The sequence below is a fragment of the Mastomys coucha genome, unplaced genomic scaffold, assembly GCF_008632895.1.
Source record: "Mastomys coucha isolate ucsf_1 unplaced genomic scaffold, UCSF_Mcou_1 pScaffold3, whole genome shotgun sequence".
Taxonomy (NCBI): domain Eukaryota; kingdom Metazoa; phylum Chordata; class Mammalia; order Rodentia; family Muridae; genus Mastomys; species Mastomys coucha.
This window is the reverse complement of record NW_022196909.1, coordinates 44,708,993-44,728,769: the sequence shown is the minus strand read 5'-3', so window position 1 is coordinate 44,728,769 and position 19,777 is coordinate 44,708,993. Positions and strand designations below refer to the sequence as shown.

Below are 19,777 nucleotides of genomic sequence, written 5' to 3'. Positions count from 1 at the left end.
GAGCGATTTCTGTCTTTCAGAGCCAAGAGCTTGAAGCTCATTGCCAGGGATCATGGGAGCCTTGGGAGGAACATTTCCTGCCTCCCGTTCCTACTGAGCCCCAGCAATGGTGTTCCCCAGGGCAGTAGTATGGGCAGCTCATATCTTCTGTTTGTAATGTCAATCCGCTGTCTCAGCGACGTGCTTAGAAATTAGCATCCCAAAGAAGAGCCCTTAGCAAGGGAACCTTTCCCCTTCCATACATTCTCTCAGTTAGAATATCCAACCAGGAGATGCATGGGCAAAACCACCCAAGTGACTTCCATCTTTCTGGCAGCTGCATGAGTGGACAAAAAAAGAGGCTGAAATTAATTTTGATACTATACTGTGTTTAGTCCAGTCTATTCGGAATATTAATTTTCACAGGCCATTAATTTCTAAGCCATGAAGGAAGTAGTTTGTGTATACCCTCCATGGGTGTGGAGGTGGAGGTGGGGGGTAGGGGAGTTGGTACGAAGTCGTTAAGATGGAGTGCGTATTTTATATTCACCTACATCTCACTTCTAAGGGGGTGATGCTTCGTTCAGTAGCCACATGGCTTGTGGCCACCACAGCAGACTAGGCCGCAAGCACCACTAGGCACTTAGGTGGTAGGTAGGTTTGGGACTTTAGGAACGTCGTTAATTGTGAAACAAAGCTGGACTCCTTCATGTAAATGTAACTTGAATGTTAATGCTCTGTTTCAGGTTCAGATACAGGCGTTTATGAACACTACCTTTGGAAAGATCTTGTCCTCCCAGCAGGCTTTGCAGCTGCTTCAGAGGTATTTATTACAGAGGCTGAAGGGGGGGGGGGGTTGGTTCTTCTGAAAGCACGGTTTCAGGTAGCTTGTGTGGTAAGAGTCCTGCCTTGCAATGGGAAGGACCTGACTTCAGTTTCAGTAAAAAGAAGAGGAGGAGGAGGAGGAAGAAGAGGAGGAAGAGAAGGAAGAAGATGAGGAGAAGGAAGAGGAGGAAGAAGAGAAGGAAGAGAAGGAAGAGGAGGAGGAGGATGAGGAGGAGGAAGAAGAGAAGGAGGGAGAGGAGGAAGAGGGGGAAAAGGGAGAGGAGGAGGAAGAGGAGGAGGAGGAGGAAGGAGAGAAGGAGGAAGAAGAGGAGGAGAGAGAGGAGGAGAAGGGAGAAGAGGAGGAGGGAGAAGAGAAGGAAGAGGAGAGGAGGGAGAGGAGGAGGAAGAGGGAAAGGAAGAGGAGGGAGAGGAGGAGGGAGAAGAAGAGGAGAAGGAGAGGGAGTAGGAGGGGGGAGGAGGAGGAAGAAAGCCAGGCAGGGTAGGGCATGCTTGTAACCCATCATTCCTGGGGAGGCAAAGACAGGAGGATCGCTGGGGTCAGTGGCCATGCAGTTTAGCTGAATCAGTAAGTTCAGGAACAGTAAGAGACTCTGTCTCAAAAAAAGAAAAAAAGGCTGGGTGGCACCTGAAGAATGTCACCAGGGTTGTACTATGGTCTCCACACATGCATACACATGTGCATATTGCCTGTACACACATGTATCTGTGCACCCTCACACAACACCCCTGTGTTCACACACACACACACACACACACACACACACACACACACAAAATCTCTGTCCATTTTCAAATTAGGTGTTCTGGAAACCTTTCCTTCATAAACCTTAAGAGTTATGAACATTAACATTTCATTTACCACTAAATAGATTTTTGAAACAAAGAACATAGGTTTTCATACCATTTTAGATTTTTTTTTTTTTTGAGACAGGCTCACTATAAGCTAGGCTGGCCATAGGAAAACCTTTAATCTCTTGCTCCTCCTGTCTCCATTTCCCAAATGGGATGACAAGTGTGTGCCATGATGTGCCACTGAATTAAAAAAACCATAACAGAAAAGTCTTTTATAAGAAAGTCCCAAATGGCTGTGTAATATACTTCATTTTAATTTCATAGTTATTATTGGGGAGGGAATAGCCAACGTTTAATTTTACATGGGGAAAGAATTTCCAAGGAACATGATTGCATATTGTCATAGTTTACTTTAGATGTCAATTCAACACAGATCTGGAGACATCTGGGAATAGGGAGTATTAATTGAGGAACTTCCTCCATCAGATTGGCCTGTGGCCATGTCTGTGGGCATGTTTCCTAACTGCTTATTGACATAAGTCAGCTTAGTCCACTGTGGGTGGTTCTATCCCTAGGCAGATGCATCTGGGCTGCATAAGAAAGGCAATTGATAGGGATGGTGACCCGAGAGTTGGAAGCCGAAACCCCTTTCCTCCCCAGGTTTCTTTGGGTGTTTATCACATCAAGAGAAGCAAACTAGGACAGATGTAGTGGTATAGACAGAAAAAAATGGTTGGCACAGTCGAGCATGTAATGTCCGCCACCTCACAAAATTGTCCCCTAGCCATTCACAGCAAGACTAAAAACATCTTCGCTCCTTCAGTCTCCTTTATTCTCTGTTCCCCACAAAGGGTGGAAATCTAGGCGCTAGAGAGACATTGGACTAGAGGCTGTGTGTGTGTGTGTGTGTGTGTGTGAGATATGGGAAACAGAGGCAGATAGACAGACAGACAGACAGACGGGTACACACATGTACACACACAGAGACGGAGACGGATAAAGACAGAGTCCCCTTTTGGAATTCTTCCCTGGGAATCAGTGTATCTGGCTTCCTGGTGGCTTTGCCACAGTTGCGTATCATCTCCTGTGATAGTGGTCATCTCTTAAGAGACTACCATGAGATTCACAGCAGGAAGGAAATGATTTCGATGAGTGATGACTCGGGTAGCATTTTAATGGTGACACCTCGCCTCCCCCCATCTGTCTCCCCTTGCCCTCTTTACCTATAATATGTGATTGGTCACTTCCTCTCTTTATCAGAACAGCGTGGTCCTGGCACCTCCCAGGGATCTTCTGGTCCCTGAGTAGATGTGACATTGGCTGACAGGCCACCATTACAATATATCTGCCTTCCAGTGTGCAAACTGCAGGGTCCAGGAAAGCCGAGGGTGTACCGGCCTTGTTTGTCGTTACATATAATTCACGAAGCCCGGAATAAATATCCATCAAACGAACGAGTGAATAGTTAGCGCTCCAGCATGCCTGCAGTATGTTTCTCATTTCCCTTCTAATTACCAAGCTTGGATTCCGTTTAGGTTCCAGAAATTGAACATTCCCTGCCTGCAACTGGAAATCAATCACACAATCGAGCGGATACTCCAGTGTTACGTGGCTGAACTTGAAGCTACCAAGAAGGTAGGCATCCTGCATGTACACAGAAGAACATGTTGGTATAAAGAGAGAGGGTCTGGAAGCCTTCACCATTGTCATCCAATGCCTGGATCTTCAGAGCTTTCCTCTCAGAGTGAAGGCTCTTGCAGAAACCTCCATGAGTCTGAGGGACTGCCAGATCCATACCTCTTTGCTGTTAAGAACCGTGCTTTGAGCCGGGTGGTGGTGGCGCACGCCTTTAATCCCAGCACTTGGGAGGCAGAGGCAGGCGGATTTCTGAGTTTGAGGCCAGCCTGGTCTACAGAGTGAGTTCCAGGACAGCCAGGGCTACACAGAGAAACCCTGTCTCGAAAAAAAAAAAAAAAGAACGGTGCTTTGGACAGTCTTGCCCTGTTTCTACCACAGAGCCCAGTTAGGTTAGGGTTTTTGCACACACACATGCAGGTGCGGGAGTGTACCAGATACAGTGTAGCTACATGTTTCCTCTAGGAGCTACCTCCTTAAAGTGGGAAATGAGGACAGAAAAGAAAACACGCTTGTTAGTTACTTCTGCATCCCTACCATGGAAACACACCTGGTGGAGAGAATTTACTGGGGGAAAGATGTGTATTGCCTTTGAGAGTTTCAGCCTGTCAGTAGTGGAGTAGTTCAGTGCGTGGTGGCAGTGGTGTAAACCTGAGGCTATTCCCATGGCAGTTAGCCGGCCCACATCAGGAAGTGGGTATAACTTCCCAGAGACCCACCCCTTCACAATGGATTGCCACCTCCTAACGATTCCACAGCTTTCCCAGCTAGCCCAACCAGCTAGGGGTGGGCAGATATTTAAAATAAGATGTCAGGGGCTGGGAGGAGGGCCCTGTCAATAAAGAGCTTGTGCTGCAAACTTGAAGACCTGAGCTCAGATCCCCAGCACTCAACTAAAACAGGTGCAGCAGCAACGGCAGCAGCATGCGCCTGCAGTTTGCATGCTGCACAGGTGGAGGCCGGAGGTTTCTGGGGCTCACTGGTGGCCAGCCTAGCTCGGGCAGGGAGCTCCGTGTTCAGTGGGAGACTCTGTCTCCAAAAATAAAGTCGAAAGGGACAGAAGATGCCAGCATTGACCTCTGGCATCCATATGGCCATGCATACTTGTACGCACATGCGCATGCACGTGCATGCACACACACACACACACACACACACACACACACACACCCTCTGGAAGGTTGTGGGGCATTTCCGATTCAAAGCATAACAACATGTAATGGGACATGAAGGCAAAGAGAGAGTAAGCGTCGTATATTGTGGACATGATTGTTTCTGAGCCCCAGATTATTGGTTCTGAATCTCATTTGCATTTTCATTGACTCTCTCTTGTGCAGTCAACCTTCGAATCATGGAGAAACCACCTATTCAAATACAGCTGTAAATTTCTCCACACTCTCTACCGTGTCAAACGCAAATATTAACATCGTATTTTTTTTAATTACAGCTCTATCATTCTCAGAAAGATGACCCCCCTCTCGCTCGCAACATGCCCCCCATAGCAGGGAAAATTCTCTGGGTGAGGCAGCTGTACCGCCGGATAAATGAGCCCATCAACTATTTCTTTGTAAGCCAATCATACAATATATACACGAATTGTGGTGGTGTGGAGACGAAATTACATTACAAATGCATCCTGTCCTACAAGATTGATGCCAATGAAGTAGTCAAGACCAATGCTTTTACCGAGAGAGAGAGAAAAAAAAACCAAAAACCCAAACTTATAAACATGCCAGAGAGGGGGCTAAGACAGGCTTTGATGTTTGGTGGACCAACCAGTTCAATTACGGCTGGCAAATCTTATGTCTTTTAATAACAGAAGACACTTTATAAGGGCTCTTAAAAATGATTGTTTAGAAAACACACAGTGTGAGCTTACACCTTATTTGCATGTATGGATAGATAGGTGCAGATGTATATTTAATGAAAGCCAAGAAGGGGTGCCGCCTGCATTCCTCTTTGAAGAACTGAGCCCCAGGCATGGCATCGCGGTATATGCAGTATAAGATGATTAAGATTCTGAAGAGCAAGGTCCTGGTAGACCCCTGCCAGCATCTGGAAAGATCGCTTTGTCATTTCTTTGTTTTCCGTGTTGTTTTTGTGTAAGAGACAGAGTATCAGAACAGAGTCCGTATTGTATTCCATGCCTGAACAGAGAACAAAATAATGCATAGGACCTCAGACTTGGAGTAACTTTGTTACCGGGGCACTACAAAATGTAAGGATCCTGCTCTGCTGGTGTTGCCTGCTTCATTATCCTGCATATTGCCAAACCTTTAAACTGGGGAGGGAGAGAGCTGGCTCAGCAGCTGAGAGCAAATACTGCTTTTGCAAAGGACCCAAGTTCAGTTCCCAGCACCCATGTTGGGTGGCTCACAGTCACCTGTCATTCCAGCTCCAGGGAATCTGATGTCCCCTACTGGTCTCTGCATGCACCTGCACTTCTGTATGCATATCCCCCACCCCCATCTCTTTAGTAAAAAAAAAATCTGCAAAGACATTTAAACTCTGACATTATTTAGACAAGAGGCTAAGGCGCTATAGTGGCGGATCCAGTCTGGCACTTGTGAACTCTTTCAACGTTATCAAAAAGGAATTGTTTTTGATTCACCCTCCCTTCCCCGGCCCTATCCTCCACTGTTATGTAGGATTAAGACATTTGTTCTGATAACTGTTTAAGGAAAGTCAGCCAGTTGTCCATTGTCAAATAGGCAAATGGGGAGGGAGGGGGAACCGGAGATGGGAAACTCCGCTGCCTGCGGCCAGTTGTGGGCCAACAGAACTCTGATTCAAGCTTTTCTTCTCTTTCCCCTGGAATATCTCAATCTTCCCGTCTCCAGCTTCTCTGACTCTAAGTCGGGCTCTAAATGGCCACCGTGTCTATTTGTCGTTTGTGGAATAAAGTCTGCATTGTCCTAAAATATAACTTTCTCTCCCCACCCCACCCCAAAACAAACCCAGAAAAACTCGGACATTTTGTCAAGCTCGGAAGGTAAAGCTGTCATCCGTCAGTATAACAAGATCTCGTACGTGCTGGTGGAGTTTGAGGTTGTTTACCACACAGCCTGGGTCAAGGAGATTTCCCAGCTCCATTATGGTGAGTATCGGGCTTGCAAGTGGGGCTCGGTTTCCAAGAAATCCACCACGGCTCTGTTGGCGTGTGGCCTCCTTCTTACATAAGATCAGGCTGGTTCACTAAAGCTTAGGTGTGGGGCTGGGAGGGTGGCTCAAGTTGTGAATGCCTGAGTTTATTCTGTAGAAGGCATGCGAAAAAGCCGGGGTGGGTGCCATCGCCTTGTGATTCCCAGCACTGTGTGTGTGTGTGTGTGTGAGTGTGTGTGTGTGTGTGTGTGTGTGTGTGTGTGTGTATGTGTGTATGTGTGTGTGTGAAATCAGGCAGACCCCTGGGGCTCCCCGCAGGGAGGAGAGTCTAATCGTTTCACTCCATAGTAACGAGAAACCCTAGCTCAGTAGGTAGAGATCAAAGCAGTCTTGATCTTGATAGTTTATATCAAGTTTTATGGAATGTTCTTTGCCTCGTGAGAACACCATTTGACATTAGAAGGTACGGTAGACACGTAGCTTAATGCCTGGGAGAGGTGCTCCGGGGCAAAGCTAACAGCTGAGCCAAGCTAGCAGCTTAACATTGGGGTTTTTCGTGCTAGCCCGGGCTGTGAGAAGTGAACTGCTCTGGGTGGGTGGTTTCCTGTTTTATGGCTTGGCGGTGCTTGACCGTCCTTGGGGTCCTGGCTGGGCCTCCTTTTGATGGATGCTGCAACAGAGTTTCTCTGCTGGAGATCTGGCAGGTTCTCAGATGGTCACGGATCTGGAGTGGCCCTTATGTCCCAGCTGCCCCTATGGAGCTGTCTTAATGCTTTTGACTCTCTTGTTCTGCCCTGCAAATTGAGCGCCGTCTTAAGGCAGACAGATTTTGCTAAATGAGTTGGGATTATTTTGAGATTCGTCTACATGGACATGTGATTTCTAATTCATTTCTGAAAGGATCCCAGATATGTTGGATAACATTCTCAGCTGAGATCCTCAGGAAAAACTGACCCCATTAAGAACCTCGTGAAAGACCGGATGTGGTGGCTCATCCTTGAATCCCGGCATTTGGGAGGCAGAGGCAGGGGGATCTCTGTGAATTCAGGCCAGCTCGGGTTATAAAGTGAGATGTTGGTTAGACAGTGAGGCCCTGTCTAAAAAAAAAAATCAAATCAAAACATCTTGGGCTGGCAAGGTGTCTTAGTCAATGTAAAGGAGCTTGCTATACAAGCCTGGAGACTTTAGTTCAAGCCCTGCTACTCACTCAAATGTCAAAGGAGAAAGCCAACTCCACAAATTGTCCTCTGGCCTCCACGTGGGTGTGCGCTGACACATCCTCCCAATAATAGATTTAAAAATAAATTAACTAAGATAGTCTTTTTAAAAAAGATTTATTTATTATAATATAAGTAACACTGTAGCTGTCTTCAGTCACACCAGAAAAGGGCGTCAGATCTCATTACGGGTGGTTGTGAGCCTCCATGTGGTTGCTGGGAATCGAACTCAGGACCTCTGGAAGAGCAGTCAGTGCTCTTAACTGCTGAGTCATCTCTCCAGCCCCTAAAACAAGTGTTTTAAAAGGAACCTCTCGAAGACTAATTTTATCTAGTGATTAAAAGCCAGCCAACTTCAAAGGGATTCAGGCAGCACTTTACTTTCCTAAAATTTGTTGCTGTGACATTCCACCAGGTCACACGGGACTTGGCAAAGCCTGTAATTATAGTGACATTCTTGTGATAATAAAGTTTGTTGAAATAAGATATAATTTGAGTAAACACATATGAGCCTTAGAAGTAATTACTTTTTACTATTATACCTCTAGCAGTAATTCCTGTTGTATTCATAAATAGTCTAAGAGGCCAGAGAGATAGACGGAGAGTGGTTAAGAGCACTGGCTGCTCTTACAGAGGACGCAAATTCAGCACCACACAGCAGCTCACAACCATCTGTAACTCCAGTTCCAGGGCATCCAGCGCCCTCTTCTGACCTTCATGGGCACTGCACACACATGGGCACTGACATACATGCAGGCAAAAATACCATACACTTAAAAGAAGTGATCTAAGGTCCCAACAAGGATCTTTTGAGGCTGTGCATTTCAATTCACAATAAAAGCATCTAGTTACACCTTAAAATATGTATTCATTTATTCATTTACATATGTATGTATGTGTGTGTGTGCACATGTGCTTCTGCATTCACATGTGACCCGGCATACACATGGAAGTCAGGGGAACAACATCTGGATAACTTGATTTCTACCATGTGGTTTCTCAGGAATCAGACTCAGGTGTTGAGGCTTGGTTAGGTCCAAAATACCTATCTTAAAATGCTTATTTGTTATGAATGCAGTTTTTGTGATATGTAGTGTGAAGAAAACAGAACAAAACAAAACAAAAAACCCCCCAAACACCTGTATTGTGAGAGGCCAGGACTCAGCATTACTCAGTATGTGTAGCTGCAGGTGGCGGTGCACACCTGTGATCTCAGCATTAGGGAGGTTGAGGCAGGAGGTCAGAAGTTCAGGGTCATCCTCTGCTTTATAGTGAATTAAAGGCCAGTTTGGATTAGATGAAATCACGTGTTGAAGACAAGAGTTTGAAGTCTAGACAATGTGCTATCTTTGTCAATTCTGATCCTTTTTCAGGGGCTGTCTGGTTAGCTTTAAGACATAGCCAGAGGTATCTGAGAGGAGAGACTCAACTGAGGGATTGACTAGACCGGATTGGCCGTGTGTGTGTGTGTGTGTGTGTGTGTGTGTGTGTGTGTGTGTGTGTGTATGTGTGTGTGTGTTGTCTTGATTGGTTAATTGATTTACAAGGGCTTAGCCCACTGTGGGCGGCACCATCCCTAGGCAGGTGGTCTCGAACTGTAAAGCAAACCTACCTGAGTATGAGCTGTCCTGAGTGTTAGCTAGCAAGCAGCTCCCTCCGTTTGTTCTTTCTGTACTTTTTTGATCACGAAGCGAGTTCCTGGGTGCGAGCAAATGCTGTGTGGAAGAGCAAGTAGACCCCCCTTTAGGTCCTTGCCTGAGTTTCCTCAGTGGTGGACTGTGATCTGGAGTTGAAAGGCAAATAAATCCTTTTTTTTCTCCCTCAAAGCCATTTTTGGCCAGCGTATTTTAGCACTGTAACAGGAAGGAAACTAGAACAAGGGTTGTTATAATCTATAATAAGCTACAGAGAGGGCTGGAGAGATGGCTCTGCAGTTAAGAGCCCTGGCTGTTCAATTCCCTGCCCCTACATGGCAGCTCACAACTCCAGCTCCTGGGAATCTGATGCTCTCATATAGACATACACGCAGGCGAAACACCAACACACAGGAAATATGAATAAATACAAAATCATGTAAGAATAAAAAGCTCTAGCTAGATGTCTGTGACCCACTCATGGAAGTACTGCAGTTCATGGCGTACAGTCTGTCTCATACCCATCCATTTTTCTCTCTCTGGATCTCAGTCTTGATGGCTGACTATGTGTGAGAGACTGTGCGGGACATAGCACCATAGGATCCAGAGAAACATGCATACATGCAAACACGCATACATACAGAAACGTGCTCAAAGCCAGAAATATACATACACATATGCACAGAAACATGCACATACACACAGAAACATGCACATACACACATGTACACACATGTATAAACATGCACAGAGAGAAACATGCACACACAAACATGCCCAGACATACAAACACGCACATACATCTGCATGCATGTACGGAGCCGGGAAGCAGAAGGGGCGTACACAGTAACTGACCCCAGCCCTGGTCTGTTTGCAGCTTTGCAAGCCACGCTGTTTGTGCGACATCCAGAAACGGGGAAGCTGCTGGTTAACTTTGACCCCAAGATTTTGGAAGTTGTGCGGGAAACAAAGTGCATGCTAAAGATGAAGCTGGACGTTCCGGAACAAGCCAAGAAGTTGCTGAAGCTGGAGAGCAAATTGAAGGCAGACAAGTTGTATCTACAGGTGAGAGGGATGGTGGCTTCTGAGGGATTCCTTTTCCTTTCCGTGTGCATGTTTATCGGTGTGTGCACGTGTGTGTGGATGTGTTTATGTGTGTTTACATGTTGGTATGCATGTAGATGTATGTGCGTGTTTGTATGTCTGGGCATGTTTGTGTGTGCATGTTTCTCTCTGTGCATGTTTATACATGTGTGTACATGTATGTATGTGCATGTGCATGTGTGTATGTGCATGTTTCTGTGTATATGTGTATGTATATTTCTGGTTTTGAGTATGTTTCTGTGTGTATGCATGTTTGCATGTGTGCATGTTTCTCTGTGTGTGCACATTTATATGCATGTGTGTACATGCATGTACATGTGTGCACGCACATGGGTGTGTTGCATGTGCATGTGTGCGAGCACATGCATATGCGTGTGCATGTGACTGTGGATACAAATGTAGAGGCTACAGGTTGACACTGAGTCTCTGCTATTGCTTTCTTCTTACTTTTTTTTTTTAATGTGAGTGCTCTGTCTGCATGTACACCTGCATGCCAGAAGAGTGCATCAGATCCCTTTATAGATGATCATGAACCATGTGATATGGGTGCCGGGAATTGAACTCAGGATCTCTGGAAGAACAGCCAGTGCTCTTAACCATCGAGCCATCTCTCAAACCCCTCTTTACTTTTGAACTCAACATTCACTGACTGAGAAGACTGGCTGGCCAGTGAGCTCTTGGGATTCACCTGTTTCTGCTCCCTGCCCTACACTTACAGATGAACATGGCCACAGATTTAAAAAAAAAAAAAAACCTTTTAAAAACATCATCATCATCATCGTCACCATCATCACTGTGCATGCTGGCAATCTGAACTCAGATCCTCATGCTTGTGTGGCAGACACTTCCTGTCCAGTCCACTTCTGATGACTTTTGGAGGAGTTTCTTGGTGCAAGAAAAATGTATCCCAGCAGGTTGTTATTTTCTATTTTAAAAGCATTATTGAGCTGGGCACTGGTGGCACATGTCTTTGCTCCCAGCACTTGGGAGGGAGAGGTAGGTGGATCTCTGTGAGTTCAAGGGCAGCCTGGTCTACAGAGTGAGTTCCAGGACAGCCAGGGCAACACAGAGAAACCCTGTCTCAAAAACAAAAACAAAAACAAAAACAAAAACAAAAAAACCAAAAAAACCAAAACACACACATAAAAATATCAACTTGCAAACAACATGAAGATGGGAGAAGGAGGAAGGGAATGGCAGAGCTCACTTGGACTCTGGGTCCTAAGTGATGAAGCATCAGGTTTAACAGCGCTTTAATTATAATTTTATGGAGCAAGAATATTAACTTTAATATATTTAATGCTGGGCACTAATAAAATATTAATTACGAGAGAGGGATGTCTATAAAGTGGCACAGATGGAAAAGGTTCTCCAACATTGTGGGGTAAAATGAACCATTCTAATTTAAGTTCACTCACGAGTAACATAAAAATTAAAAAAAAAATGCGTCAGGTGTGGTGGCACACATCTTTAATCTTAGCATTTGAGAGACAGAGGCAGGACAATGTCTATGAGTTTGAGGCCAGCCTGGTCTACAAAATGAGTTCTAGCCGGGCGGTGGTGGCACACACGCCTTTAATCCCAGCACTTGGGAGGCAGAGGCAGACGGATTTCTGAGTTCATGGCCAGCCTGGTCTACAGAGTGAGTTCCAGGACAGCCAGGGCAACACAGAGAAACCCTGTCTCCAAAAAAACCCCCCCAAAAGAACCAAACAAACAAAAAAAATGAGTTCCAGGATTGTCAGAGCAATTAGTAAGATGCTATCTCAAAAATAAAAACAAAAACAAAAAACCCAAAACAACAATGACAAAAAACCCCAGAAAACCCAAAGCTTAAAAAACTGAGGTTCAAAAGTAGCATGAAGAAGGTCAGTTAGGCAAATTGAAGAGACTGGAGGAATGGCCAACTGTTCAGAATGTACCCTCCTCTTGCAGAGGATCACATTGGGTGGCTCAAAATTGCCTGCAACTCCAGCTCCAGGTCATTAGGTGCCCTCTGCTGGTGTCTGCAGGCATTTGCACTTGTGTCCACCTGCACACACCCAGACACACATGCATACACATAACTGAGTCAAGATAGTCAAGGTGAATGTAACACATATTGAAATTTAGCTCAGGGTTTCAAAGGAGTGTGACACAAAGTTGGCAACTTCCAATTTTTTTTTTTTTTTGAAAAGCCAGTTAGGGCAGCAAGCTGACTGGACTCCAGTGTTCTTTGCTTTCTCCAGGAAGTCTGTGGGCATACATTTTGGAGAGGCGGGAAGATATAGCAAGGTAAAGATAATTCTTTCCAGAAGCATTAGTCATAGCAATTGATGGGAATATAAATCTAAGAACAAAGAACAGATTAAATATGGATTATAAAAATGAATACAGAGAAATTAATGGGACCTCTGATGATTCAATGAGAAAAAGAATTCTCTTTGCTTGGGCACAGAGAAGATTAGCCTCTTTTCATCCATAACCTGATAAGTCAATAGAGGACTCCTCCTGCATCTTTCTGGGAAGATGACGGTGAATTCAAGATGTCATTACATTGAAATCTCTTGGTTTAATTCACGTCCATGCCTGGGCCTAGGGACAAGCCAGTTGGTTTGTTCTTTTGGAAGGAAGTAAAAAGGGTTATCCGAGGACATTTCAAACTGTCACTCTACCAGAAGTTATAACAGACTAAATGTTAGTTATGAGGAACAGCAATTAGGGGCAAGTGTTGGGAATGGATATCATCGAAACACGCTGTATGCATCTATGACACTGTTCACGAGTTAGTAAAATATAATATATTTAAAAGAGGGCTGGAGAGATGGCCTAGAAGCTAGGAGCACTGGCTGTTCTTGCAGAGGACGGTTCAGTTCCCAGCACCCACGTGGTGGTTTCCCTATTGCCTGGGAACATGAGACCAGGAGGCCAATATTATTCATATTGCCGCTCCTGGGATTTCGTTAGCATTGGGTGACATCGTTGAAAGCCATTCTTGCTTGCTGAGTGTCAGGAAAGAGTACGGTGGCGTACAGAATGGAGAACCCTGAAGCTATTAAGTAAAACTCAAGTTGCTTAAAACCCAGCTAAGCAACTTCGTTCCACAACGCCCAACACACCCTGCAGTCAGTGGCAAACCAGCCCAAACTGATCATCATGGGTCATCTCTCAACGAAAAACACATGCCCAGCTATTCTGGGTATGTGGAGCAGTTAAGTCTATTCAGATTGAAGAAGCCGGGGCTGGAGGGATGACTCAGCTGTTGAGAGCGCTTGCTGTTCTTGAAGCAACAACTATCTGTATCCAGCCCTGGGACGCAGTGCCCTCTTCTGGCCTCTTTGGGCACTGCATGCATAAGGTTTGTAGCCGTTAAAGCAGGCAAAACACCTGCACACATAAAATGAAAATTAAATAAAAGGGAAAGAAAAGAGATTAAGAATCAGTTATGGCCTTGATGAGGAGTGGCTTTTTAAAAGATATTTTTCTTTGTTTGCGTGTGCATGTGTTTGCCACTTTTGAACAGGGTACACAGGAGACCTGAAGAGGACATTGATTGGGTCCCTTGATCCTGGAGTTGCAGCTGTTTATGAGCCAGCCAACTTAGGTCCTGGGATGTGAACTCTGGCCTTTAGCTCGAGTAGCAAGCATTCTTGACTACTGAGCCTTCTGTCCAGCCCCAGCGATGTGTGTGTTTCGGTATGTCAAAAGATTGGGATCTGTGACTGAGTACATGCCTGCAATCCAGGCAGGAGGATCAGGAGTTCAAATCCAGCCCAGGCTACCTGAGACACTGCCTCTTAATTAATTAATTAACAAAAGATAAAACTACATAATGACAGATACTATGAAGTGATAATTATTGAGTTGTTTCTTTTCTTTTCTTTCTTTTCTTTTCTTTTTTTTTTTGGTTTTTCGAGACAGGGTTTCTCCGTGTAGCCCTGGCTGTCCTGGAACTCACTCTGTAGACCAGGCTGGCCTCGAACTCAGAAATCCGCCTGCCTCTGCCACCCAAAGTGCTGGGATTAAAGGCGTGCGCCACCACTGCTGGGCTGGAGTGGTTCTTCAAAATGAGCAATGTACGTGGAAAAAGAACAGAGTCTTTTTCTGACACGATTATGTTGGAATTTAAAGGGAATGCACCTGCGATTGACAGCTGATGGAAGGGTATAGCCGGCCAGTCTCGGTGAGAACGAGCAGCCCCGACACTGGCAGGCCCGTGTGGGAAAACCCCGTGCCATGGAGCCTTTCTGGCCGGAGCTGAAATGTGCTCATTGCTTCCGTGGGCACTGAAGTAAGCTGTGCCGTTTTGACTTTGTGCAGGGCCTTCTGCAGTATTACGATGATCTGTGCCAGGAAGTGCCTACTGTGTTCGTCAATCTGATGACCCCGAAAATGAAGAAGGTTGGTGGCGCCGACGGTTCATATCGGTTCCTCCGATTTAAAATTAGATTCCTATTGTATAGATGGTCAGAGAACACATCTCCTTGCCTTGGTCACCTGTCTTTCTCATTTCAACCTTACAGCTCCCCCCCCCCCCACACACACACACTTCTCTCTTTCCCTCCCTTCCTTCCCCCCTCCCCTCCCCCCCTCTTCCCACAGAATGATGTCTTGTCTAGGCTTTGTTACCTGTGGAGAAAAGACAAATAAATACGGGTCGTGAGTGCTTTGCAAAAATATACAGCTGCTTCCACGACAACCGAAGATGATTTAAAAGAAAAACCATCTCTATTAGGCGTAATGGCGGGGGAATCTAATTAAGCCGATGCACCCCATACTAATTTCAAGCAGCACAAGAGGCCTTTTTTTTTTTTCTGAGCGAGGGAAAACGGCCGCCGTTTCCGCTCTTCCTAGGTGGAGTCCGTCCTGAGGCAAGGGCTCACGGTACTGACCTGGTCCTCACTCATGCTGGAGAGCTTCTTCAAAGAGGTTGAGTCCGTTTTGGATATGTTCAACCAGCTCTTAAAGAAGGTAAAGCCACTAATTTCTTAGAACCACGCACATTAACACTCAAATTTTAAGTAGCGTTTTAATCATGCCCAGAGGCCCTTTTATAGGGTATGATCTGGGCTGGAGAGATGGCTCCAGGGGTTTAGAGTGAGAACCACTCGGCAGAGGACCTGCGTTTGGTTTCCAGGACCCGTGCCTGGATGCTCACAACTGCTGGTAGCTCCAGCTCCAGGGGACCTGACGCTTCTGATCTCTGTGGGGACCCACATTTGCATGTACATGCCCACACTGAAACACATACATGTAGTTAAAAAAAAAATCCTAAAGAAGGTATGTTTTTTGTTTTTTTTTGTTTTTTTTTTAACTAAAAGAACACCCATTCAATAAATAAAAAGTGTTTTATATATTACTGATTTGGGTCCTTTTCCTCTGTGTTGTCTCATGTTTAGCCCCGAATTTACCTTGCCCTCCATTAGGCTAAGGTGGCTTTAGCTAGAATGATTGGATGCTGGAGCGGTGGCTCAGCAGGTAAAGGCCTTCCTATGCAACCATGAGATCTCTCTCACCCACATAAGAAGTCCACATGTAACTCTGTCACTTGGGGGGCAGAGGTGGGGGTTCTCAGGACAAGCTGGCAGGCTAGGCTCACCAATTTGGCAAGCTTGAGGTTCAGAGAGAGATCCTGCCTCAGTAATCAAAGTGGAAAGTGATTGAGGAAGACTTTGGACGTCAATCTCTATAGACACACAGAAATGTACACACACACACACACACACACACACACACATAGACACAAAGACAGGCACATACATACAGGCACATATACATATACATATACATACACACAGAGACATTCATATATACATACAGATTAAAACAAAGGCATAGACACAGACATAGAAATATACACAGACACATACATACAGACATCCACAGAGACATAATACAGACACACAGATAGACACACACACATGCACACACAGAGACATGTATACATACATACAGATAGCACAGACATAGACCTAGAGACACACAGATAGACACAGAGACATGTACACATACACAGACAGACTGACACACAGAGACACAATACACACAAACACAGCGACATATACAAATGCACAGACACACACACAGAGATAGGCAGGAACTCACATAGAGACACAATACACACAGACACATAGACAGACACATATACAGGCAGACAGACATAGACATATACACATACAAAGACACACACACAGACATACATGCATACAGACAGACAGACAGATAGGCAGGCACAGACAGACAGACATGCACACAAAGACACAGTCCACACAGACACACACAAACATATTCACAGACACAGACATATATACACACAGAGACATACACAGACAGACAGACACATACAGACAACACATACACACTCACACATATGCACACCAAGAAAATAGGCTGATTGTAGAATGCTGAGGATAGCCGTGTATCCTGCCTAAACATTAGCATTTGCGTGTGTCTGATAGTGACCAAACGACAAGAGTGGTCGGATGGGCGATGGCCTGTCGATTGCTCATCTGTCTGCTGTATAGAATGTGCACATCTTTTGGGATGGGCTCATCTCTGTGTGTGGTGTCTTTGTGTCACAGACAAACGCAGAGACTTTGGAGTCGGTGAAACCCGGCCAGGGTCCTCTGCTTTTCACAAGCTGTGTGCTCTTTCCTAGTTTATTTCCCGCTCTGAGCCTTGGTGTATTTAGCCATAAAGCTGGGACACGAACGGCTCTCTTGTGCAAGACGAGGCTCAAAGACAGGCATGCCCACAAGTAATGCTCTGGCCCATGATGCTTTAGAACCACGTCGTGGTTTCTTTGCACACGTATTCCTGAACTGTATGACAAATGAAGCTTGGGCCAGGATGTAGGTTTCTAGATTCAGTTCTGTAAATGGACTTATAACCCCAGTGTGTCTTGTTGAAAAAAAAACAAATTTAACATTAAAGGGAAAGAGTGCTATTTCTTACTTTCTACTTTTTACGTGTCTTTGTCTCGTGTGGGAAGGTCAATGACCTGTGTGAGATGCATATCGACACGGTTCTGAAGGAGATTGCCAAGACTTTGCTAATTTCCTTGTCGGACAGCGGTGCCAGCAAAGTAGAAGACATGCTGACCCTCAATGAGGTACGTGTTCATTAGAACAGCAGAAGTGTTGAGTCACTGACCTGACGTGAATTCGCCATCGAAAAGTGGGCACCTGGGCCTCTTTTTTGGAACTAGCTTTTGTGAGAAATAGACTAAGCATCAAAGACTGGTGTGGGCAGGAGTTCCAGTCGAGGGCCACACCTAGGTATGAGTTACAGGTCCTTGAACTAATGCTGGAGTTGTTGGGGGCTCTGCCAGCATTTCCGGTTCCTTTCCTTTGGTGTATCTTCCCAGGGATATGCCATCCACTTTGCTTCCTTGCTTGCTTGCTTCCCTCCTTCCCTCCCTCCCTCCTTCCTTCCCTCCCTCCCTCCTTCCTTTCTTCCCTTCCTTCCTCCCTCCTTCCCTCCCTCCCTCCTTCCTTTCTTCCTTCCTTCCCTTCTTCCCTCCCTCCCTTCCTCCCTTCCTCCCTCCCTCCCTTCCTTCTTCCCATTTCAACAGGGTCTTTCTATTTAGCCCTGTATGGCCTAGACCTCCCTGTTTAGACCAGGTTAGCCTTGAACTCACAGAGATTCCCCCTGCCTCTGCCTCATGACTGCTTGGGATTAAGGGCCTGGGCCACCATGCCCAGTTGCCATTTTTATTTTGGTTTGGGTTCCCATGTTCTCCTGTTCAGCCACTGAGAAATCTGGGACTCATCACCCCTCCGTGCTCTAAGTCCAAAGTTCGTTAAGTCTTAAAGCCAAGCCTGGTTTTGTCAGATTTTTCTTGAATCGCCTCTTCTCTCTTACCCTTATTATCTGTCTCTCAAGTCAGGCATTTAAGTTCAGTTTAACGCTGTGGCCCGCCTCTCTTCCTGCTTCTGTAGCTGGCCCATTGTGCCCAGCCATATTGCCATCATATCTGGTTACACAATGACCGTAGCCATCCGGCCATTACAGTATAACATCTATGTTCCGCGCTCCTTGCTGTCCAGTAGCAATGATGACAGAACACCGAAACTTCTTCTCTCGACAGTTTACTCAGGAGTTTTCTTTTGTGTTACAGCTCTCCTAGGTTCCTAAGTGTTACAGCTCTTCTAGATGTCACGGCTCTTCTTGGTGTTGCTGCTGTTTCTTCTTCTTCCTCTTCTTCCTAGGTGCTGCAGGTCTGCTTGCTTCTGTGGAGTGGGGCTGACTGTCTAGAGAGAGCTCCTTATATACCCGAGCCTGAGCTGCCAAGTCCTCCTGGATTGGTTCTCCGGCAGACCCTCATTAGCATACACCCGCTCGGGAGGGGCGCATGCGCAGTGGAATTATCTATTGCTACAGTGTATCGGGAACCGGCGCCACCTTGGATTTTATCGTCCAAGCAGCTGCCTACACATCTAAGCTCCTTAGAATCCAATTCCACTGACATTTTAGTCTGTGTTCTTTTCGTTTTTGTTAATTTGTACCTACACACACACACACACACACACACACACACACACACACACATCTAAAAGTCACACGAATCTTTTATTTTTTTTTAAAGATTTATTTATTTATTTTATATGAGTACACTATCGCTGTCTTCAGACACACACCAGAAGAGGGCATTGGATCCCATTACAGATGGTTGCGAGCTACCATGTGATTGCTGGGAATTGAACTCAAGACCTCTGGAAGAGCAGTCAGTGCTCCCTTCACCGCTGAGCCATCTCTCCAGCCCCGATCTTTTTTTTTTTTTTAATTAAAATTTTTGCATATGTATAGGTGTTTTGCTTACATGCATGTATGTCTGAGAGCCACATGCTTTCCTAGTCCCTGAGGCCCGAAGAGGGTGCTGGATCACCTGGGGTGAGAGTTACAGATGGCTGTGCACTGCCCTGTGGGTCCTGGGAATGAAACCTGGGTCCTCTGCAAGAGCAGTCCGTGCTCTTAATCACTGAGCCATCTCTCCAGCCCTCTAGTCCACGGATCTTCAGTTTAGTATTTGGTGAATGTCTGCACGTGCCACACCTCGTGGCTGTCTCTAAGGCATAGACCTTTCTGTATCCCTAGTGATTCTCTGGTGCTCCTGTTCAGTCTCCCCGCCTCTCCCCCTGGTAATTACCACTCACGGTACATTCACCGTCTCAGTTTTTTTTCTTTTTTGATCGCTTCTTCACGTACATGTTATAGCACAAGGTGTGATTTTTATATTTATGCAGACATGGCTCACCTTGTTCTTTCCGCCCTGTGACCCTGTAGTATTGTATAAGTTTACTGCAACTTGTGTAGGCTGTCGGGGACATGTATAGCATGGGGTTATAGATTGGACATTATTATATGTGTGTGAACTGATTTTGGCGGGCGGTATGTGTAGAAATGAAATGGGGTTATCCACTGTAGATATATTTGGCCATGGTAGTATTACGGGGAAATTTGGGGTGCCCCTCCTTGGTTGTCAGATGA

At 45.6% G+C, this 19,777-nt stretch overlaps 1 protein-coding gene across 5 annotated transcripts in view; it reads left to right on the top strand.

The window, feature by feature from the left end:
• Window positions 1-19,777, top strand: part of Dnah8 (dynein axonemal heavy chain 8) — a 253,949-nt gene that overhangs the window by 41,513 nt on the left and 192,659 nt on the right. For all 5 annotated transcript variants that reach the window (XM_031346761.1, XM_031346760.1, XM_031346759.1 and 2 more), the window contains 8 exons: window positions 726-802; window positions 3,153-3,252; window positions 4,700-4,819; window positions 6,214-6,349; window positions 10,083-10,270; window positions 14,609-14,689; window positions 15,143-15,259; window positions 17,280-17,399. In XM_031346761.1, coding sequence (XP_031202621.1) covers window positions 726-802; window positions 3,153-3,252; window positions 4,700-4,819; window positions 6,214-6,349; window positions 10,083-10,270; window positions 14,609-14,689; window positions 15,143-15,259; window positions 17,280-17,399 — 939 coding nt within the window. The remainder of the gene's footprint in view (window positions 1-725; window positions 803-3,152; window positions 3,253-4,699; window positions 4,820-6,213; window positions 6,350-10,082; window positions 10,271-14,608; window positions 14,690-15,142; window positions 15,260-17,279; window positions 17,400-19,777) is intronic.